Source organism: Strix aluco, chromosome 7, assembly GCF_031877795.1.
Source record: "Strix aluco isolate bStrAlu1 chromosome 7, bStrAlu1.hap1, whole genome shotgun sequence".
In the NCBI taxonomy this organism is placed as follows: domain Eukaryota; kingdom Metazoa; phylum Chordata; class Aves; order Strigiformes; family Strigidae; genus Strix; species Strix aluco.
In genome coordinates, this window is record NC_133937.1 from 17,943,400 (window position 1) to 17,967,496 (window position 24,097).

At 44.2% G+C, this 24,097-nt stretch overlaps 1 protein-coding gene across 19 annotated transcripts in view; it reads left to right on the top strand.

The window, feature by feature from the left end:
• The window catches only part of CAMK2G (calcium/calmodulin dependent protein kinase II gamma), a 122,372-nt gene that overhangs the window by 9,310 nt on the left and 88,965 nt on the right, over positions 1–24,097 (top strand). The window contains exon 1 of one of the 19 annotated variants that reach the window (XM_074830623.1): positions 7,888–7,945. The exons of the other annotated variants lie outside the window; for them this stretch is intronic. Coding sequence (XP_074686724.1) covers positions 7,903–7,945 — 43 coding nt within the window. The 5' untranslated portion in view covers positions 7,888–7,902. Of the gene's footprint in view, positions 1–7,887; positions 7,946–24,097 lie in introns of those variants that run through there. 19 annotated transcript variants of the gene reach the window in all.

Consider the following 24,097-nt stretch of genomic DNA (forward strand, 5'->3'; position numbering starts at 1 on the left):
ATCAGTGGGGCATGGATTTAGCTTTCTGGGGAAACTGAGTCTATAGTTGTTAGATTTTGATTCCTCGTAGCTTTTTCCACCAGTTATTCTCTGGCTCCCTTTCTTTCTGTTTTAATTTTGAATTTGTTTTAAATGTTCATTTGTCTCTTGTGGATTGGTTATTTTAACCAGTAATTGTATTAATCTATAATGCTTTGATTGAAAATATCCTTTTAGTAGTGCTGCTTTACCCTTTCCTTCCTCCCAGAGAATATTGCAGAATTCCTGTTGCTCCCACCTGTTAGATAAGCAGAGTGGCAAAGATGGTGGCTGGTGCAAGTGGCTAATTACTGATGTCTCTGAGAATAATTCAGAGATGTAAGGAGAGCTGGTTAATGGTGTATCTTGCCTTTTTGTGATGGGGTCGGGAAAGGAGGAAATAACTGGGGCTTTACTCCTGGTGTCGGGATCTATCTTGCTCTGCTTCTGGCAGAGTCAGAAGAATTCCCCGTCTGAGATGTGAGTAAATACGATGACCTTTCGGAGGATGTGTGTGTGCATGTGCATATAGATGTGGTACTGTACTCTCAGCACTTTTGTGTTATGTTCCTGAGAGCATGTGTTACATATCTCCCCAAAGTGGTGACCTGCTGTCCTGCTGCTTCAATCCAAAGTTCCCATCTTGAGTTAGCTGTCTTCCAAGCACCCTCAGCCCTGGGCTGTCTCATCTTTCACGTGGCTGGTGTCTGCTTAGCAGTGATACTGGGACAAGTCCAGGTTAGTGTCCTGCTTCCGAGAAGGGTTCTAGCTAATCTTTTCTTGTTGCTAGAAGGCACAGGTGATTTGGCTATTAAACACAAGACCCTTTTTCTCCGGGGCAGCAAAGGTAGCATGTGTCTTTGCAATGCTGTTGTTAGTGTGATTCTGTCAGAGTCCCAAAAATTGAGCTGAGAGCCATCTCAGGGAAAAGAGTAGGCATTGTGGGAATGAAGATACAGTTAATTTAAAAGGAAAACAAAACCCATGCAAACATATCTCTAGGGAAGGAAGGTGCCCGTGAAGATGAGCCTGGGAGTGGGCATAGCTCTTTGCAGGCCTACCGAGCCAAAGGCTAAATGGCAGAGAAGGCAGGGAGTGGCAGCCTGCCTGCTGTGGCAGAGCTGCTGGGTTATCTCTGGGGGGCTGTTGCTATGATGACAGTGGCAAACAGGGACTGAAAAATTTACCAGATGCATGTGAGCCAAAGGATTAAACTTTCTCATAGGAGGGAAGGGAGGGGAGGAGGAGGAGCGGGGGGCGGGGTGATGATGTATTAACGAAGGACAGCATCCTAGTGAGAAATACCAGGCTCACTCTCCTATAGCCACTGGGATGGTGATGGGGAATGCGGACTGGCATTCTTTCTCCAGTCTAAACTCTGGGCAATACTGCTCTGACAGATCCGCTCTTTGAAGAGGATGTGAATGCACCCTGCTTTCACTGGATAAATTGGCAGGATTTGCATTGTTTTGGCAAGTGAAATGTAAGAAGTGGGAAAAGATGGTGTCTGTTTTTTCTGCCTTTTTTTCTATTCCCTATACCCACAAATAACTCTAGTTCTCTACCTTGTGCTTAGAGCTTTTCTGCATCAGAGTCGGTGCAAATAATCAAGTCTCAGTGTTGCCTGCAGGTTTCAGACTATCGAACATGAAGCTAATCAGCCTGCACTAGTGTTATCGATAATGCAAGGCTGTTGTAACTGAAAATGTCTGATGCAAAACCATGTCAGCACTATTAGGGCTAGTACTGGTCTTGACCCTGCATACTGCTTTTGTCCCTGTTGGCTTCCCTTCCCAGAGCTGGAGTGGTGTCCTCGCATATCAGAGCTGATAGCGTGAAGAGGAAGGCCTGGGTGATGAGCAGGTATCGTGTAAGAGAGGCCAGGCTTGAGCAGTTTTCCCACCACTGGAGTCTGAGGGAAGTCCTAACACTGCCCTGTGCTGCAGCCTCCTTTGTGGAGGTTGACCATTATAAGGACTGATTCTAGAAGAATTAGTCATTTGGCTGGGGAACGAGGAGCTGATGATGGGGTCTCTGCCCTCAGTGCCCCATAGCTTGAAAGGTGGTACCAGTTGGTTGTTTGCAGTACTACCCATTATCATGGTAGCTTTTTTGCAGGCTGCCTCAGGAAAGACTTATGTCGTCATGCCTGGCAAATGTCTGTGCAGCAACACACATACTAGCATAAAATGTTTGTCTGCAGACTTAGTAAGATAGAATTGTGGTAATTAAAACTAGGTTTTTTTTCTAGAAGGGCTTCTTCAACTTAAAACTTTTATTTATGAAAGGAGACATTAGTATCTGTGGAAATTAGTGGTATGGGTCTTTCCTGCTAGTTCAAATCCCAGTGGGCCTTTTAAGCCCCTGTGAATACAGGCCATGAGTGAGAACAAAGATGTTAAGGCTCCAAAGCCAGTTCCTGAAAGCTTGTGGAAAGAATTCTTTCCTTTCCCTTCCCTCACTTCCACTCCTCTTCTAGGCACCCGAGATAGCTGGTGTAGGCTGCAGCTTGTCTAGTGGAGTAACTCAGTATTTGGATGTGCTTTATCTTCTGCTTTTACTGTGTCATCTCTGATAAGTCAGTTGGTGCAGACTGTGGTAAGTGATAGCCGTGAAGAGAGAGATGTCATTTTTTGATGCTGAAGACAACTCTCCTTTGAAGAAGGAGGAGGTTTTCTCAATCCCAGGGGAGCATTGAGAAAAGGAGAAGTGGTCTGACACAGGCTGAAGTCTGAAGTGAAAAGAGGAGGGAGAATAGCTTTAAATAAATCTTTAAACTTGAGTGCACAGTATTTTTTTCCTTCCTTTGAGCCCTCTTCTCTTACAGGTGGGATTGATCGTAAGGTAGCTCAAGAAGGTGAGTTTTTACCCTGACTTCTCTCTTGAAGGAGATTATTTCCTGAACCTGTTGCTTTGTTCCAAATCTGCCATACATTCCAGAGGGGTCTGCAGTTGGTGGTCTTGCTTCTAAGTGAGGTATCTCCTTGCCTGTGCAGCAGAATATAGTCTGTAAAGTTCCCTGCAGCTCTGGAGATGTGAGAGGTATGTGTGTTGATCCTGCTGCTGTGCTTGCTGCTAGAGACATGATATCATACACCTGACTTGAAATGTGACTTCAGAGGGGGTAGTCCAGTGCTTTCTCTGGGATGCACTTACTAGATGCACATTTCAAATAGCGTGGGTGCCCTGGAAGCTTTTACAGGGAAAACAGCTTGTTAAACCGCTTCTTGTATTGGTCTCCAGTGCCTGCCAAATATACTTAGCATTTCTACTGTAGTGGAGCAGCTGTCATTCTGAAAATGTCCATGTGTATCTTGGGTTTTTTCTCTTTTTTTCCCTCCTACCCCCTTGTGTAAAAGCATATAACATTTTGTGGGTGATGGGCCAAGAAATCACCCAGGGTGGCTGGAGGAAAAAATAGATGTGGAATAAGCAAGTTGTCTTTAGTGCCCACTGTAACCCACAGGGACTTGCTGGAAGGTTGTTCTTGGAGGCTCGTAGAGAGTATAGCCTGGTGATGCCAAGCGGGAGTTCTTTCTGTTGTTTGCCTCAAGAGTTAGTATGCTGTTAAGTTTAACTTTGCCTGCCTCGGGGCCTCTCCATCTAAGCTTTGGGTATCAAATGTCCTCTGTTGAGATTGTGTTGGAGAGATTAGAAGACTTGAAGTTGCGCAGCTTTATTTTATAACTTGTGCCAGTGAAGAGACAAAGCTTGATCGTGACGGATGTGCTTCTTCAGTGCAAGTTAAAGTAGTGATTCATAGCTCTTGTGTTACTTTAAATATTCCTGATTTTTGGACTGCAGGATTGAAAAGTGACTTCCAGCTCTGCCCATTTTTGTTTGACTGGTATGTCATCTGGCCTAGAATCTGCCAGCTCTGCAGATTAGGATATTGTGTTGTGTCTACTGCTTGTTATGAAGTTGCCCAGATAAAAATTTTTATTTGTTGCCTGATCAGTGCAGAGCAATGATCCACAGCCTTCTCTGTCTGAATTGCTCCTGCACTTAATAAGGATGATGTAGAGGAGTAGGCTGTTGGTCAGCTCATCCTTTCTGTGGAAGCACTTCTATAGCAGCAGACTGGGAGTCAAGCTCTCATAATGCACTTGTCTTCTCCAGACAGCCAAGTTCAGCATCAGAGATGTGAAAAAAGAGGAACAAGGTAGTTTGTTTTTTTGATAACCATTATCAAATACTGCTGACAAGTCCAGGGGACTCTCCCTGCTGCTAGCAGTTTATGTTGCTGCAGAGCTGGTTACCCAGCTTTAAAGAAGCGCATTATGCCTCGTTAACTCTTTGTGGCTGGGTACACTTAGTTTCTTCAGTAGTCCCAAAGCTGAGCTTAAAAACCTTTCCTGCCCACCACCTCACAAATGGTCAAGAAGTTGCTTGGCTTTCCTAGGTTTTTCAGCCTGCTTATCTCCCTCATGAAATCTGAAATGTTAACTGCTGCAGTTTTTTCTTGTTTGAAAAACAAGCTAAAACTCCTTCCCTATCTTGGAAACAAAACTCAGGTCTCACCAATGCAGTTAGCTTATCGGGGGGGGGGGGGGGCTGGCTTGGGAATGAGGAAACATGCAGCTCGACTGAACCAGAGGAATTTATATTCTTCCTTCTGCATCTCTGAAATCCTGGATCCTGCATTGCAGTAACGTGGCACTACTGAGACCTGCTTCCCTGCCACACTGTTACCTTGTCTGCTAACCAGCTGTAGTCTGATACTTATTTAGCCAGTTAATCCAAACCCACTGGCACCTGATGTGATCCGCTGATGGGGAGAAGAGAGGAGCTAGTGTCCAGAAATGAGCTTACTTGATGGGATTTCTCTTTGTTAAGCTGTACACTTCAGGACCCTCTGTGCGTAGTGAGATCGAGACAGAGTTGCTGGAGTTCTTGCACAGGTCGCAGTTGCTGTGCGTGCAGTGGAGAGGTTGCTGGTATGGCTGTGTTGCCTTCGGAGCAGCTCCATGCCCTAGTCTCACTTACTGCATGTCCACTTTAAGAGGGTTCATCTGCAATGCAGCTGTTAGCGGGGAAGTTCTGTAAATCAAGAGGGAGCAAGCGCAAGCAAGCCCAGTGTCTGCAGTTGTGGCTGGGTCCTCCCCACAGCACCAGGAAACTTGTTTAGAAAGACTTTTTGCAGGAGGAGGAGGAGGAAGGGATGGCAGCACAGTGCTGATGGTAGGAGCCCCTCCTTTCTGTGCCTGTGTCTGCACCAGCTGCTCAGGAGCTGGAAAATGTGTGACAAAGCATGCAGGAGTAGCAGCCTTGGAACTGAAAAATCCTGTCATGCTTTTTCCCCTTCTCACTCTGCCACAGAATCTAACCAGGTGTTTGCTTAGGACCGGTCCTGTCAGGATGTCTTTATTGCACACTCCTTTCTCAAACAGGATGTCCTGTTACAATTCGGAGCTTGTGAGCTTCTGCACGTGACTCAGAAGCACACAGAGGCCTCATGAGTCCCAAGTTTATTACTGTGTCCTCCTCCGTTGCACGGGTTGTCAGAGCGACCATTTGCTGGTACAAAGGAGTGATGCTGGTGACTTGTGGAGATGCTGTGATGCCAGAGAGGAAGCCCACAGATGGAGTCAGCTGGAGTGCCAAGGCTGTGCCGGTGTTGTACCTGGCTGGGGACAGCTGCTGAGTGACATCGTACAAGGATGAGGAGAGGGTCTACGTGCTGTGGTAGCCCTGCTGCAAGTGAGGCAGATGCACTGTCTGAGAGGGAGCTCAGCAAGGGTTGCAGCACCCAAGCGCATGTCAGGGAAGCTGGCTGGAGAGCGTGTGGCTTTGAGCACATGGCCGAGGAGTTGATGGCTTGCTGTTCTGCTCTTTCCCTGCCCCTCTGCTTCTCCAGTGTGTAGAAGCCCTTGGAAAGACTGCCTGGGTATCAGCTATGCCTGGGAGCACTTGTAGGATTGTTTGCTGGTTCCCTAACCACAAGTTTGTGAGGATATTCTGGTGAAGAAGGTCCTCCGTGGTTTCTACAGTTAAGTAGCTGGGAAATGTGATGCCTTCCCACAAAGATCCACAGGGGTACCTGGAGTTCCCTGGGCCAGAGCTGGAGAGGGCCCCACAGGACCTTCCTTAAAGGTGGCTGCAGGTGGGGAGGGTGCTTGCTCTTTTTCACTCTGGTGCTCAGCAGACAAGGCTCCCTCCTTCACTGCATTTAAAAATATTCTGGGTTTATACTTCCATTTCTTTATTCTGCTTCGGAAAGCATCTCCTATTGACAGTCATTGGTGATGTCGGAGAAATTGGTGTATGATTCACCACCTGCTTTTCCTCCTCTGTTTCCTCTCTGCCTCTCTTGTTTGCTGGGCTTTTGTTGTCCCTCTTGTAATAACTGAATTGTGCTAACCATGTATAAGCAATGTTCCCTCCCCTTTTGCCGGGGGACTGGCTGACTTGTTGTAAGAAGTTATTTTTAGTGTTTGCTTCCTGGGATACTCTACCCGTGGCCAGTTATGGTGATGAAAATGTCACTGAGATGCAGAAAGGACTCACAACTCATTGCTATCATGCCTGATCTTTCTGTTGTAAGGGTGTTCATGGGGGACATGAGTCCCTTACCACTACATCATCTGTAGGTGATAGCCTACCTGTAGGGAGATAGCCGCAATGACTGTGCAGCATGACTCCTTGTGAAAAGCAGACTGAGCTTCCAGGGTGATAGGTTATGTTGCAACTGAATTGGCCCAGGGGAAAAGAAAAAGGAAAGGAAAAAAAAAAAGTGCCTTTCTTTGCTTGCACTAGAGTTTGTTTCTGCCCTTTTTTCTTTTTTGTACATAGGAATGTCAGTGCTGCAGAGCTCTGTATCGGTGTACAGGGCTGTCCCTAACAGGCAATTTGCTCCTTGTACTGGATGTATTAGGTTGCACTGGGTTGCTGCCAAATGCCTGGTCTAGACTAGAGGAGAAGGTGTGTGCTTATTCTTTTTAAACACTTCTCTTACCCCAGATCTGCCGCTTGTAACACCTGAAAAAGTTGATTTTTATGGCAGCTATAGCTAGCAAAGCATGAATGTAGTACAAACAAATTACAGAGCCCAGCTGAATGAGGCCACAGGTTGACAATGTGAAGTCTCTGGTGACAGTGTTGGTTTAAGGAGCACCTGCCTCTTTTTCTGGAGATGTCTGTTCACTTCTCTGTATCACAACAAGTCTCTTTCCTTTTCCTTTTGGATCAAGAAACCAAGCTCAGAAGAACCCTTCAGTAAGGAATTATTGTAGTGGTGGGGATGGGAAGGCATTTGGTTTCCAGATAGGTTTCTCAGAGCAGCCATAGAAGTGGTTACTTGGGTGTAACTCTGGGAACCAGGATCTCCTGCAGTTGCGCATGTGGAGTGGTGTGTTAGTGCACCAGACCACGCACCAGCTGGTGGTGTGGAGATAGCTCTTGTGTGCCTATATTGTACTCCTGGAAGAGAGTATGGGGAGCAGAGACCCCTGAGTGGCTTTGGATCGAGGTAATGGGGAATATTAACGTGATTTTCAGGCCTGATGCCATTGGGACTATGAAACTGGGTGGCTGTGGTGCAGGGGTGGTGGCAGCAGTCTTGAGGGGGTGAGTGCTGTGCTGTGCAATGCGCAGCCTTGCCAGCTGCCCGAAGGGGAGCCTGGTTACAGAAAGATTGGGAGACACTCCTTCCTGACTAGATTGGGTCTTCAGACTTATCAGTGCTTAGAAACCGTTTTGTGTATGTTTTGAAGCAATCCTTACACTTAAAGTTGCTTTAGTGAGTGGTAACTTTTCCTCTTAAAATGTCTTCTTGCTGTCTCACTTCTATACAGTATCTAGAAGTGCCTTTGCACTTTGCATCCACATGATCGAATTTTTGGACTCTTCAGGAGCTGGAAGCAGCCATGCTGTCTCTTTCCTCCCATGCCTCCTGTTTCTAACTGCTGTGGGGACTTACTGATACATGGTGCGTTTTGCCCTTTTGTATAGAAGTGTTTTGGTGGCTCTGCTATAGGTGATATCTGGTGTGGCGCATACGTGTGTTTTAAGTCTTCTCTGACTGAAATTTCTTGGTAGCCTGTTCTGTATTTACAGCTTTCTCTGCTTAATTTAAAGTTATCCTAGTATTGCTAGGGGAACTTAGTCTTAAAATAGATGGTTTGGCCTTTTTTTTTTTTTTTAATTATTCTAATCCTCTGAGGCTTGGTGTTTCTTCTTGTCAGAAGAGCGTATTTTGACAGAGGTATTATCTCTTTTTGGAGAGGAGTCATTCAGCAGTTGGATGCAGAACCATTCATCTGTGCCCTCAAGAAGATTTTTTTCGTTTAGTTTACTCCTCTCATTTGTGTCCCTCAGATACCAAATCAAGGCAACATTTTCAGCAGACTTCCCCCTCTCAACTGGTTGGAACAGCTGAAAAATAAACAATGAATGTAGGCTTGCTGTTGTGTAGACACAGGCCCCCCAACATGTCTCATGCAGTCAAGAATGGCGTTCTGCTGCATACCAGTGTTAGAAGCATGCAGAAATTCTGTGTTTGTGTTTTCCTCCTCAGCTTTCATCATCTGGGTTCAAACATAGATTTTCTTGGTTCATTCAAAAGAAATCCAACTGTTTGATGACCAGTGGCTGCATTATTGTATAGCATTTTATTCAAGGGCCACATTATACAGATATGTTGGTGGAAAACTAGGGGCTGGATGCAGTCAGTCTGCAGGCTTGGACAGCCCTGACGGTGGTGGCTGAATTGAAGTGTGTCGGGCTTGTATGAGAAGGAGCCTGCATAGCCCCTCCTGCCCAGGACAGATTTATGGTTTCTGTTCATATGTTGGCAAAAGTGGAGTCAATGGCAGGAACTTCCTCTTCCAAGTAGGGTTTTTCCCTAGGTGTTTTTAGAACTTTGCTCTCTCTGTGAAAGGGGATGGGTATTTAGTCTTGTTCTCCAGGAGTTTGATTCCCCCCACCCCTTGTCCTTGCACTGCACTGTGCTCTTCTGCGCCGCCACGAAAATGTTTCTGCAGCTTTATTTAGCTATGTACCCTTAGTCTTGCTTTGTTGTTTCCCCCATCAACTATGTAATGCATCAATAGCTTTCATTAAGCATCCTTTATACTCCCAGTACCACTACTGGGCAGGGAAGTATTAGCCCTGTTTTACACTTAGAAATACTGAAAGAGATGCAAATTTTAAAGTGCTTTCCAGAACACATGGCAATTAGCCATAACAAGTTAGGAAAAGAGTCCAAGTCATATTCTTTGCTATAACAGTGATAAGAAGAGTGTAGGTAGAAAAAAGACTGTGAGCATTTGGCAGGAAAATAGCATGGGCTAAAGCATGTAGTATTAAGAGGAGTTGTAGTCTAGTTTGGTTACAGGAGTAAGACTGTGGCGTGTTCCTTGTAGTACTTTTCCCCTGATTTACTTATTGTTTATGGAATACAGCTCTGAAATATGCTGTTGGGCATGCCTTTGGATTCTCTACCTTTCTATTATTTCTCTGGGTGATAAGAGATGGTTTGAAAACTAGAGGTAATTGCTGTTGGTAGAGAAGGCTCTTATACAGATGACAGTAAACAGCACATGATTTTTTTTGTGTGTGTGTTTGTGAAGAATGATCAGAAAAAGTAAAGGAGATCACCTAGATATAAAATTGTTTTCTTGTATCAGTCATAACTACAGGAATGGGGACACCTGCAATGGGTTGCTTTCTGAAGTGTGTTAGAGTAAGGTGGCAAAAATGAAAACTTAGCTCTCCAGGATTAGCAGCTGTACCTAAGAGTGGAAATAAGAGCAATCTTATGACAAGAATTTAGATAAATTCTAAAACTGGCTGCATTTCAGGATCCAAGTAATTAAGTCAGTTGTGAAAATTTAGATTAAGGGATGCTGTCAGAAAACCGTTCCCATTCCCCACTCACTGTCTCTTTGGCTAACTAATCAGTCTGTTTGTGCAAAGGTTTCCTACCTCCCAGAGAATTTGTAAACATTCACATTAATGGTTAAGACATTTGAAGTCTTTCCAAAGGAAACAGCTGTAGATTCACAAGGTATACTGCCGCGAGCCCTCTTGATCACACGATAATGTCAAACTAATATGAAGTCTTCAAGAGTAGAACATCCTTTGCCGCCCAGGGAGAAATAAAATCTTGGATGCGTTTAAGAAGATTACTGTTAGCTCCTCAGAAGGAATAATGAGAAGTTATGGGACAGAACTGAAGACCTATCATTAACTGAAAGCTGGTTTAGGGGAGGCAGTAAAAAATGGGAGAGAATGACCAGAAGGCTATTCTACACTTAATAGTGTGTGTGCTGGGGATACTGCTCTCATTTCAAATAGTGTGATTCAGGTTTTGTTTAGAAGGCAGTTAGAAACCATGCTGCGGAGGTGTTGGAAGGAGTATCCATATGAGTGGGGGAGTGGAGGGAAAAGGAAAATACTAGGGAGAGGTGGAATGTGATTAAGGTTAATTAAAGTGTGCTGTGTGAAAACTAGTTAGGTGTTCTTGTGTGCCCTTTCTGTTATAAGAGACAAATGTGATTATGCAACAAATTGAAAATTTATCTTTTCAATAATTCATTTCAAACTTTCTGCCTTGAGAAAAATACCATAGTTTGGGGAAAAAAGCATGAGAAACTTCTGTGTAATTAAAGTCAGCATATTTGGAGAGGAATTATTGTTAAAAACTAAAGGGTTTACAGACTTATTTCTTCAGGTTATTTGTATTTGGCACTGGGAAATTAATCTCTTCTCCCCTTTGTACAGGATGACTGGGACAGTCCTGAAACATAGATCCGTGTCTCTGTTGTTTTTTTTTTTTTTTTTTTTTTAATTGACGGTTGTTTTCTTCATAACTTCAGAGAAGAATACAAGCTTCCCTTTGGAGATGCACCCTTTCCTAGCACCACAGCAGGAGAGTGGAAGGTAGGGGAAGGGATGGAGGTTTGACTCTAACACTGAGAGTGATCCATCCTATTGCTTGATTTTTAAAAACAAAACAATAAACAAACAATAAAGGACATCCAGCCACTATCCTTTTTCAGTCTGTCTTTTCTGCCATCTGGCTGTCCTAATGTTCCAGCACATTGTAAGTTGAACTGTCGCTGTTCTACCTGAATTAGCAGGTTTCAGCCACCATTGGTTACGGAATGCGAGACAAAATGAATTAGTGGTCTGGCAATGAGTGTATATTAAATTTAGGAGCTGACAGTACTGCCCATTGTGGCTTGACTTTCTCCACTTTTGGAAATTGCATTTGTCTTTGTTTGCACTTCAACTTTGTTTTCTTCATCTCCAGCATGTTAGACGTGTAATGCTGCTGAGGACTAACGCTGGTGCGTGGACCTTTGCTAGCACTATTGCATGTAACTTTTTGGCCTCCAGGTTGCAAAGAATTTTACTGCTAGTTTGTTAGGGGTTTTTTTTTGGTGAAAGGTGGGGGAGAGGATAGCAAAGGGAAAGGCTCAAGAACCAGTAATGTAGCATCCCATGATGGTGTTTTTAGAAGTTCTGTGTAGGGCAGGTCTACATAAAAGACACTTAAAAAGCTAGGGGAAAAAAAATGCTTCCTATTTCCTATGAAAAGGAATGTCAGTACTGTGAAGGAGGATGTGAAGCACAGTCCTCCCAGGCTCAGTCCTGTTAACTGCCTGGATGTGGCGCATGGTTGGAAATAACTCTTTACACTGGAGATATAAACATTGTTCTGCTTCTCTTGGGATGATATGCTGTCACCTCCAGACAAACAGGGTGTCTGTTCATGACTAGAAATTCAAGTTAATTTAAGCAATATATGAGTTGAAAGCATGAAGAGTATGATGTCAAGTCATCTCTGTGGAAAATTATAAGTTATTAGCTGATTCAATGCACAAGTTGTAGGGATATCAGCTGTATTACTAACTGAAGGCCCTGGTCATTCTACAGGTTTTGTGGAGCACTGAAACACTACAACAAATTGGATAGGTACTTCTCTGACTCTTGAGGTGGGGTTTTTAACTATTGCCTGGGCTGACTCTTCTAGCAAGAAGCCTGCCAGCTTCCTCTGTGCTTAGTGGCTCTGTAGCTTCTTAAAAGTGAAATTCTTGTACAGCCTTCTCTTTTAGGCTTCCAAGAACACACATTGTTTCAGACTTTGAGCTGAAGTGAGAGTTCACTATCGAGAGGCTCTTTCAGGGAAAAAAATAAATAAATTGTTCTTTTAAGTTGCTTATGTGCCTGAAATTTAAGGATGTGGTCACATATCTTTATAAATCCATGATGTGATCACTAACCCCAAAAAGCTCTGAAAGTTTTTCTTCAGTGAAAAAGAGGTGGCTTTTGTTTTGTTTTCCAATTGCTGTGTTTTAAAATGAAATTAATTTTTAAGTCATGAGGTATATGCTAATTGCACACTGGAGATCTTTAAAGCCATCCTTCTCTTAACTGTCAATTCATTTGGAATAACTGTGAACCCAGATGAAGGGCAAATAGTACTTAGTTTTGAATTATCAGTGTTTATGGAAAGGCAAACTGTTTCCTTTCCTCCTGCCCTTGCCACCGTAAAGGCATTGCTTTTGTGCAGTGTAAACTGCATTTACTAATGGTCTTGTGCTTAAGAGTTTCTAGTTAATGAGACCTATTAACAATAATGAAAAATGGCATCCTTAAAGTGCAGACCTAGTCAGAAAAATGATTCTCCAAGAATGACTGGATGGCTGTGTACTTTTTCTTGGCTTATTTAATTTAGGGAGTGGGGGAGGAGCACAGTCTTGGCTCTGAAACTAATTATTCTCCTACAAATGTGCCCATGATCTTCAGTTCCCACTGGGATTTGCAGGGTTGGGGCTTCTAGTACTAAAGAAAGAGCTTCCCAGACTGAGCCTAGCTGAGACTGGAATAGACTTGACTTTGCTTACCCAAGCCTCAGCAGGAGTAGCAGTAGTAGAACCAGCTTTTTGTCTGCTGGAATGAGCACATCTGAGTCAGCAACACAGCACTACATGGAGTAGGAAAGTGATGTTTTTACATAATTATTCATCTGGCTATGTTTGTGTTTTAGTGTGTTGTCACCTCTGTATCATGTGCTGTTTTAGTTGGAAAGGGTATGCATTGCTTTTCAATATGTGAATAATTCTGCTTAAGGAAAGGGGAGGATTGGCAACAACTACTGGATTTGAAATACAAAAAAGCCCCACGTTCCTGCTTAGGAGCTGACATGAGAAGACTGCATGGATGATATCAGCTCATATGAATAAATAGTAAGGAATTACATGGAAAGTCTAGAGAAGTGGAAGCTCCCTTTATCTGTGCCTTAGTGTCCTCCCACTCAGTACTGTACCCACACGTCCATACTAATAATTTCCTTTTGAGATAGGACAGCCTGTCATGCCACTCTGCAAGCTTGGAATAGCTTCCCCTAATATGGGACCAGCTTGACCATCCTCATTGAAAAGGATTTCTCTGGTTGTTCTCTTACTCCTTTGTTTGTGCTAAGTAGTTCTTAAGAATTACGACTTTCTGTGGTTATAAGTGTTCTGTATATTGGGAGAACTTCCATGCTGTGGGACAAAGTGGGCACGTTTTAGGACAGAGGGGAGATTTTCACATAAAGGGGATGTTTCTTCTCCCGTTTTGGGAGTAGCATTGATTGCTGAAGACGGACTTTATTTCTTGATTCTGTAACCTGGCTGACAACTCGAGCTAATGGTATCAGACCCTTTAGGGTTTTAAATAGACTTCATCTTATAATAAGGCACTCTCCTATTAACTGCCGTCTGTGGCAGGATCATGTACCTGAAGCTCAGTGGTCCTAGATGGATAGTTAGCTGCTAGCTCAGTGGCTATTCCTCTGTCTCTTCTTCTGGTGCTAAGCAGAAGGGTGTCAGTGTCTGCTCTCAAAGGAGCCATTTCTGTGCTATAATGAAAGCATTTCAAACCACCTTGCCCTTGCCTCTATCAATTGCATCTTGGGTGTGGAGGTAGAGGGGTTTTGGGGAGTTCATGTAATTTTTCAGGATGTGTTATGTACTCACAAACCTGCGCTTCGTGGAAGAGGGGGATTGGAGTGTTTGCCACCAAGCACTCAAAACCCACTGTAGGGACTATTGAGCCATCTGTGGGAGAGATTCAACTGCTTGAAAAGAAAACAGACTTCTGAAGCTGTTCACGTATGGGAATCAGAAACTGGTGGATGCCTAGGGTGTGCAGGAGCATTGACTAGCAGCTTCAGTTAAAATGGAGCTGAGAAAGATGCTGCATGGTGAGCTGCTGCATCCCCGGTAGAGCCGCGAGCTTGTTGAACAGGAAGCGGGCTAGTGCATGGAGGAGGAAGTGGCTGGCAGCGTGACGGGGAGCAGACCACTAGTGCGGCTGTCCAGAGCGCTGCTGTGTAGGAGAGAGGAGAAATTAGCTCTTGGTGCAAAATATTTTGTGGCCTCACGGCCAAAAACACTCAACAGTGCCAGGTTTGCATGCATGCAGTTTGACCAGATTTTCTTTTCCAGGTCTTGCTTTTCTGCTGTGTATTGCCACAAGGCCAAGATTTGTGAGTTTAACCCAGAATTGCAAGGATGTGTCAGTGCTGTTTTCTTAGGCTGTTGTGCTTGAAAAGATTGGGATTTCTTTACTGGAGAATCAAAACTGAGAAGATTTCCCCTAGGCTTTAATATGTTCTAATATGGCGTTAACAAAGGGAGGGGACAAAGCAATTGCAAAACTGAACATCATGATGTGAGCTTATGCTAAAACTTGGACCTTATAATTGCCATTTGCTCTCGTTAGCTTGTCTGTTTTAGAGATGGAAGCACTGAGCACCCATGCTTCTGCTGGGCATAGTTTATCTTGACATACCCAGCATTGCTGAAAATCAAACTTTTGGGTATTCCTTGGAATCAGACATTTAATCATGTGTTCTGTAATCGCATCTTTGATGTGTCATCACTATAACTTTGCATAGATAATGTTCTGCCATTTTCTAAACTTTTGGGTATTTTGTAAAACATTTTTTTGGGAACAGAACTTAAGTATTACTTTTTTTTTAAATGTGTTATGCCTACAGGGTCAACGTAAGCGTTTTTCCTCTATCTCTTCATTGGCTTGGTCATTCAGTGTTGCAGCCCAGGGTTTGTTGGTCATGCTACTGGGTTACCTGTTGGCTGGTAGAGAAGGAAAGCTTTTACATCTATGAATGCTTCACTGAGAGATCATGCCTTTGGAGTAGCTGCCACTTAATCTCCTTCTCTTCCTATGGCTTTTGAAAAGTGTGCAGAAAAGCATGGGGAAGACAAGACACAGTTTGTCATAACTTACCATCTCTTTCAAGATGTCTGGAATGTCTTTCAACTGGATTGGGTCAGTATAAATGACTGGGTGCCACTTCAAGATGCATTTCAAGTTTGGATATCAAAGCTTAGTTTGTAAGTAGCTGGTGTTGAAGAGGAGGTGCCCTTTATTAGAAGTGCCTGTAGAAAATGGGTATCTGAGGCAATATTGCCTTAAAAAGAGGGTAAAAGATGGTGAGCTATCTGTTGTCTGATCTTGCCTTACTCATAGCTTGTGTGATAAGCAAGTCACCTGGTGTTCAGGTGTTTGTTCAGTTTTAGTATAAAATTCAGACAGAAAACCCAATACCCTGCTCCCCCTTCTCCCCCCCCCCCTCCCCTTTTTGTCTGTTTCCATTCTTCTAGAAGTAACTGAAGTTTAATCAAAGCAAATCTTATTGGGCAGGTGGTGTCTGTGGAAAAGCAGAGAGTCATATTGGGCCTCAACGTTTTATAATGCAGACTATTTTGAGTCTCAGATTGTGTTTCTGCAAAATGGTGTATTCTCCTTTTACTGCTAAATTAGACTAAATTAATTGCTGTTTAAAGCATCTGAAAATCCAGTGCCATAAGGTGTTGTAGGAAATGCTGGGTGTTCTTTTTGCAGCCAGTTTGAACAATCTGGACCTGTATTTTATTTGAAGGGCATTTCAAATTGTTCATCTGGATTCTTAGCCATGACCTGTCTATATGTTAACGTGTATTTTCTACGTGATAGAGACTTTAGCAATTTATCTGCTGAGCAGGATGATCTTTCCTATAAACATACATGTGAAATATTTGCTAAGAAGATGTCATGTTTTGGGTCACTCCAGTCTCTACTGAGGTAGGCGATTAGAGATGGTGTTGTGGTTTAACCCCAGCTGGCAACTAAGCACCACCTAGCCGCTTGCTCACTCCCCTGAGGTGGGATGAGGGAGAGAATTGGAAGAGTGAAAGTGAGAAACCTCATGGGTTGAGATAAAGACAGTTTAATAAGTAAAGTAAAAGCTGCATATGCAAGCAAGGCAAAACAAGGCATTAATTCATCACTTCCCATGAGCAGGCAGGTGTTCAGCCATCTCCAGGAAAGCAGGGCTCCATCATGCGTAATGGTTACTTGGGAAGACAAATGCCATAACTCTGAACATCCCCTTCTTTGTCCTTCTTTCCCCAGCTTTATCTGCTGAGCATGATGTTATGGAATATCCCTGAGGTCAGCTGTCTCAGTTGTGTCCCCTCCAAACTTCTTATGCACCCCCAACCTACGCATTGGCAGGGTGGTACGAGGAGCAGAAAGGGCCCTGACTCTCTGTAAGCTCTGCTCGACAATAACTAAAACATCCCTGAATTACAAACACTGTTTTCAGCACATATCTAAAACATAGCCCCATACTAGCTACTAGGAAGAAAATTAACTCTACCCCAGCCAAAACCAGCACAGATGGTCTGATGATGCCCTCAGAGCTTTACTAAGCATAATCTTATGAACTAAACCAGGAGAAAATATTTTATCTTTGTAATAAGATTTCATATGCTGAAGGATCTTAAAGTACATCCCAAGCTGACTGTGCTAACGGGACAACTGAATTGCAGTCATGGGCTGGTGAATCGCTGAACAAGGCTGATCTCAAATTGGAGCTGAACCCAAATTATACTATCGAGTAACTCAGACATGATGAAGACAGTTAACGTGTTGGGAATATGATGCTTCAGCATAAAATCAGAAGAAATAAAGCTGTCTTTTTTGGGGAGAGTGTGTGGTTATTGCTCTTTCAAAAGTGTGAGGAACAAAGGAAAGCAGCCAGGTTTAACTTGTACTGATGAACACAGGAAGATGCAAAATAAATATCTGTGGTCTATACTGTATTTCTGCCCAAATATGACTCATTGTTTCTCTTGTCCAAATTATATTCCTGAGAGCATCTGATCACCACAGAACTACAGGCTGATTTTGCACAGTGGTTAAGACTCAAGGGTGCATCTTGGTATCATGAAGGCAACCAGAAATCCCTAAGGACAGCCTCTTGTTAGAACAGCTGCCTTGGACAGGGCAAAATGTGTTTAAACTTGGCAGGAGGCAAAGAAAACTGGAAAAGCACCTTAGAGCTGCAGATGGTTGGTTTTCTGAGATACACTGCCCTCTTCCTCCTCTGACTTCTGAGAATGAGCTGTCCCAGGTCCTCCTATGTGGGGAATCTGCTTGTTTGATAAACAGAAACTCCTCAAAATCCCCTCTTTTCCTGGTAGTCTGGGTGTTACCACTCCCTGGGCTGAATGCTTATCTTGTCTTCCCTGTGCTGCTGATCAGAGAGGCCAAGATGGGTTTATCTTAGCCCACAGCAGTGCAGGCTGCCATCAGCGTGAGGCTGGTGCAGCGCTCCCTGCCAGCCCTGGCTTCTGGTGGTGTCACCTGTTTCTTCCTTCTGAAACTCCTTTCTTAAGTACCTGCAATGGCAATTTGGTAACTGCTTTCCCCAGACCTGTCTTCACTTTCTTTGTTCCTCTGGTGCCATCTTTGTGATTTTTCCCTTAGAGTGTGGAGTTATGCATAGGCTGTAATAAAGAAAAGTTTCTCCATAAGCAATCAGTGATGTGCTTTTATAGATACATTGCTCTAAGTTATCTTCCCCGTAAAGCTTCCATTTCTTTTAGTCACCAAGTGAAGTGTCCTATCATTCTAATACTTGAATAATTCTTGATGTGTGATCTCCATTCTGTCCGTGTAGGGCAAACTGGGAGCTTTAACAGTCTCCAGTTTTAACTTCAGATCATGTAAATTCTTTGGTGCTCTGGCCTGCCAGTTTCCTGACTAGCTAGGGCTAGAGAGATAATGGCTCTGTATGCTTGTAGATACAGGAGGAGATGCTGTTCATTGCAAGTTCTCCAGTATATTGAATGGATGGGAGCTACATGTAGAGTTGGGTGTCAGTACACTCTGGTTTTGGCTGTCCCTGTTAAAGAGCAGTAGACAACCTGATGGATATCAGACACTGTCTGTTGTTCTCATTGGCAAGGTCCTTGGTTCTGACTGTAAGCAGCCAACTGCATAATTGCTTCTTGGGAAATCAGTGTGTTTCACTAGCTGCTGACAGCCTGCCTCTAAAGCAGTGCTGTCTCAATAGCAATGTCATATTTGCCTTGCTATAATCCAGATCACATGCGATATCCTGGTATTACATGACTTGGGTTTTTCTTCTTTCTCTTAGGCACAGGATCTAGGACTCTGCAAGTCCTGGCTATACTGCTGAGTGCTTGTGATTTTCAAATAAATCACTTTATTCTCACTCTGCTTTTTTCTAATCTGTGAAACTGGATATTTTTCTTCAATATGTGATGAGGGGATGGTAAAGGTTGATCTGCATTCTGTACTTACAAAAATGATGACCTCTTACATGAGTGCTGGGAGTTATAAAGGGAGAATGTTGGGGGAGTTCTGGTGAACAGTTGTCTCTCATGATGGATTGGAAATTAGGGGTAGACTAATTCAGTCAGAAGACTAGAACATCACAGAGTCTGACATAAACCACTTGTGGGCACTAATTCTTGGAGTATCATAGCAAAGGATAGTAGAATTGTACCTCATAGCTTCATAAGCAGTTGCAGCCAGTGCAAGCTGTGTGCTGCTCCTGAAAGAGGGAGCCTTTCTTCTGACCGTTTGTTCCCCCTTGCACCAGGACAAATTCTTTATATAGTTACATGGTGAACCAGGTTAATGATGGATCAGTTCAGCTATTCAGTTCAGTGCGCTGCTGCACAAATGCTTGCGCCAGCATCAGAAGCAAAGAGGATACAGGGCCATTAGGAAACACGCAGGGGAAGGATGGGACTGCGGTGACTGCCAACGTTACAACAAAGGGGCCTTTTCTGTACCTGCTGCTGGACAGATCTGCACCATAGGCAGTGCCAGGAGTGTGACCACCGCCTTCTTCGAGACAGTGCAAAAAATCTGGCTATATCTTACCTGTGGACTTTTGGGGAAGAAGGTGAGGGGAATCAGTGCTATGGTGGGACCTTTAGCTCACACAGCTGTACTACTGGAATCCTCAATTCCAGTAGCTTAAAGGAATCAGAGCTGCCACTGCGTCTCTATACAGCTGAATTACTAAAATACCAGCTGAAGGCTAGATGTGCTTTTTGGAGGGAGCAGGAGGTTCTTCAGTCTAAACAGTATCGTGCTGTGATGCTAGCTTTGCTGGTGTGTGCTTGTCCTTGCTGTAGGAACTCTTCTAATGCAACATGCAGGAATTGCTCTCCTCATAAAGTATGTTTACTGGTAGACATGATCCAGATAGAAACAAAGACCAGCCGTGGCTAGCATTGCCTCTAGCAGAGAATTTTAATGTTCTGAAAGCGTGGACTTGATCTGATGGCATTGTTTGCCCCCTCTCATGCATGCCTCAGTTTCATTCTCTGAGGTGCAGGTATTGAACCCAAAATTTGGGTCTGACATTGCTCTGATTATCTAAAGCCACTGCATGGTTGAAGAGAATGTCGCACAGTCTTAAGATTACTTGAATGAAGAGATCTCCATGTAGTGTCTCTCTCATCTCTTTGGGAAGTCATTTCCTATGATTAGAGAGCTAGGCTCCAGGATTGGGAGCAGGTTTCTCTGTGATCCCTCACAGTGTCATTGCCCACATGGTGAGTCACTGGTAATGCCCGAGTTCTTATTTTTAGTTCTGTTGCTGCCATTGGGCTGAAACGATTGGCTGGTAAGAGACTTAAGCAAAGAGATAAACACGTTAATCTCCCTAGGCCTTCCCTCTCAGCTGCTGCCTCTGTGCCTTTGCGCATCTCAAGATGTAGCTTTTCCTGGACCATCAGGCAGAACGATGTCCCGTCTGTACCCTGGTGGGATGTCATTCAAGTCTTTTTCACTGTTGAGCTCTGGAGCTGGGAGGAATGCTCTCCGTACACGTGGGTTTGCATGTGCAGGCAGGGCAGCGTGCTTTTTCTGTGATGAAGGCAAGCTGGGCAGGCTGTTACTTTCCACCCTGGCACCTTTGCCATCAGGGTTTTTCACCAAACATCCATTCTTTTCTTGGCTCCTATCACCACACTGCCTTTCCCTCTGTTCCCTCAGGAAGAGTCCTGAAACAAACTAACAGGATTATTTTGTAATAAGCTTTCTGTAGCAATTGAGAAAGTCTGTCCCCTTTGGTGAGCCTTTAAAGCATCCTGTTGAGTTCTTGGAGGAGGTCACTGGTCTCTCTCAGTTATATTGTAGAACTCTAATAACAGTTCGTGCATTCATTCTTAGTCTTCCTTTTTCACTTGCTTTCCTGACATGGCAAGGTAGTGGATATGGGAGTACTGGTGAGTTCTTTGTTGCCCAGTAGTGGACTGGTGGTGGTGCAGACTAAATAGTGTGTTTTCTTCTGCCCCTTCCTTCTCATGCTCTTTCCCAGCTACTTCTGATCCTGCTAAATGAACTAGTCTGCAGATCCCAGGGTTCCAGCTCTTTTGTTTTCTGTGCTTTTTCTGTTAGCATGTGCATCTTCAACTTCAGGGAGTCTTTTGCACAGATTTACACCATGTGAATTTTAAGGGAAGAAAGGAGTGCATTCAGCTGTTCTTTACTTTTGTTAACAGGGTAGATTATTTTTTTAAATTATGTATTTTGAGGGTTTTGCTTATGGAAGAGAAATGAAGGAAAGACAATCAGCTGTTGGGGACTTGCTTTTCTTCCAGCAACAGTACACCTGAGCCCTTGTAGACCTTGTTTGTTCCAGAAGTCCCAAAACACACATCCAAAGCTGGTAGCACTGTGTGATTGTGGCTGATCTGCTTCTCAGTTTCCTTGGCTTAGTGGCCTCAGGTAGCCAGCCATAGCTCGTAATTTGAGTAAGGCTCAGACTCCCAAGCTCCTGGCTGTGTGCTGGTGATACAACAAGCACATGCTTAACTCGGATGGAGTTCAGTCCTGTTGATTATGACTCAGTGTCATTCTTCTGACCTTCCTGTTCCAAAACCCTTTTCAGTTCTGTGCCCTCATTTTGTTACCACACATGTCTTTGAGAGTGGCCCAATCTTTACAAAATTCAGAAAGAGATTTTTTAAAACCTCTCTTCTTTCTGGTACCTGCCATCTGGAGGGGAAGGGATGAAGTTCTGGGTGTTTGAGGCCTCCTGTTTTTCTTGGCAATCTCTTCTCTGGTACAATTTGAAAGCACTTCTGACTGTCAGATCAGGGAGAACATTAACTCAACCTAGGGATAACATGCTCAAGTGGGGAGTTGAGGCATAAGTTGAACAAAGTAACTACCAGTATTGTCCCATCTGCTGGCTGATGTGATGTAAAAAGGCAGCTGAAGGGGCTGACCACAGTTTTGAATGTGGAGGAGTGCTGCCAGCATGCTGAAGTGGGGGATCAGCCCTGTGGGAACAAGGTAGTCCTGTGTGTGTCTGAACTTACCTGGAACTTCTCTGGAGGCTCTAAAACTTATGCAAAGCTGACTCTGGTTTGTTTCCTCCCCTGTAGTGCTAGTTTTGAGAGCTAGTGTGTGAGAGCAGCACACCTGTGGATTCTGGTAGCTTGTGCTCAGAGACCACTGTAATGGGAACTACCGTGTGTGTACTTGTAACTCTCTGCACTCACTGAGCGGGAGATTGATGCTGCTTGCTCACTGCACTGAAAATGGAATTGGCTGTGGACAGTGGAGTTGTGAGATAGGAAGTGTAATCACTTCACCCACATGTGCTATGAGTACCTGGAGCTGCTCTTCATGTGTCTCTCCCTTTTGATATGTTTTTCTATTATTAATATTATTATTATTGTAGAACTTGTCTCTAGATGTGTTCAGTGTTTGACTGGGAAAATGTGCAGGACTAGATAAACAAAGCGTAATTAGCAATCTCTCACCATGTGTCTGTATTTTTTCCCTCTTTCTCTCCATTCCTCTTATCCTGCTTCTAGTCTGTATACAAGTACTGAAAATCTGATGCTGATGAAGAGAGAGTTTGGTGTCTCTGCTGGCAGTATAGCAGAAGGTGTGATTGCAGCATGAAGGACATACTTCACTAACTTTATTCTCAGCAGTGTAGAGATAATAGCATTGAAGTCACGTTGATGTGGATTTCAGTGTGGGCTAGCAGCTAAGGCACATATGTAGGTCCCCAGCAGGCCTGTACAATTTGCCTTAAAGTCCATGAATCCCACTATTACTACTTCTGCTAGTGAGTGTAGTGCTAACGTGGATATGTCTATTCATGCTGCATTTAAACCTTTGATTGCAGAGTAGATATCTCCATAAAGCTTTGAGGCTCTTTTGCAAGGACAGAAGGTGCCCAGCAGGAACAGTATCAGAAGCTGGGTGTCTGTCTCCTGCTTGTGAGTGCCAGCTCCAGAGGAAATTGTTATGCAGTTTGCTTACCACTTCAGTTTTACTCCAGCTCTCACTCTCCTGCTGCACTTTTAAAGTGAAGGTCTTGGCTTCCCAGAGAACAGCTGCTTATGGTATCCCCTTGCACAGGGTCTTGTTCACTAAAGCCCAGCCTCCTGGAACTTTTCCAGCCTGTAACCCTATAGAGAAAAACCTGTGTGACCACTTGAGTCCTTATAGACAACAGCTTCTCTACAGTGCTGGATGTGTCATCATCAGATCCTATGGAAGGGTGATTTCTGTCCCTTCTCTTAGTTGAGGTGAGAAGGCAGGTGGATGGAAGATGCTAGCAAGAGTCACCCATCTGTCCGATAAGGGCAGAACAGCAGAGAGGGCAGTGGAAACCCTGGGGTTTTGATAGCCTACATCTGTGCTAACATGGTGTGTTAGGGATGCTGGTGTTTTTAATGTCCCGAGGTCGAGAAGGTTAGTACTGTGGATGTGGTGTGCATGGGGAATTACCATGACTTTCATGGCTTCTGAAATGTGAAAAAGGGATCTGAAAACTAGGAAAGTGACCAAAAAGCCCAGTGATTCATGTGTGCTGCAGCATGCTTTGCTTTACTCCTCCATGCACCTTTCCTGCCAAAGGAATGGAAATGCAGCTGTGGCAGATGTATTCCTAACCACAGTTACGCGCCCTGGAAAACTCTGGGAGTTGTTAGCTGTGTTGGTTTGTAAGTCCCAGCAGCTGAGTTGTGGTTTGTCTGAGGGGGTTTTGGTTTGATGAGGCCTTGATTTTTCACACCACCCCCCCCCCCCCAAAGCTCCAGAGAAAATTGTTCTTGGGAAGGTGGCTCTGCTCTGCCCTGTGGATGCGTCAGCCCTGCAGCTCTGCAGAGCAGGTGCCTGGAGTGCTGCAGAAGACAGAGGAAAACTGTGGGAACAGCAGGGCTGAGCCTAAGACCACCTTTGGTCTGATTCTTGGAATCAAAATAACAGATACCTGCTGCTTCCCTTTGTGTTTTGGGTGAACCAGTGAACAGGTGTTGACAGCTGTATTTTGCTGGTACCTGAGTCTTGACACAAGGTTCACCAGCGATGCTGGCTGTGATCATTGCAGCAATGGCCATACAGAAGTTATCCTCTTGTCCCTGCCAGAGACCTTTCCTTGCTACCTGGTCCTGTGTCTGCTGTGTGCTTCCTCCAGTTTGCTGAGCGAGTTTAAGAGTCTTTCCTCCTGTTCACCTGGAACCTCCCCAGCTGTTGTTCTGAATCATAAGGGTGTTCATTCTTTCGCTCTAGACACCACCATGGATTTGTTCTAGACTGCCCTTAGCATCTCTTCTTAGGCTCTCTGAAGCTGGGTGTTAGACAGTGAAGGTAGTCTATCCTTGCTGGATGGGATGCAACTTTCCTGTGTCCATAATGTGGTCAAGTGATGACTGTGAAAATCCTTGTTGACCTGTTCTGCAGGACTTGTGCAGCTTCTCTTTCTGGATTAGACAAAGACTTTCACCCA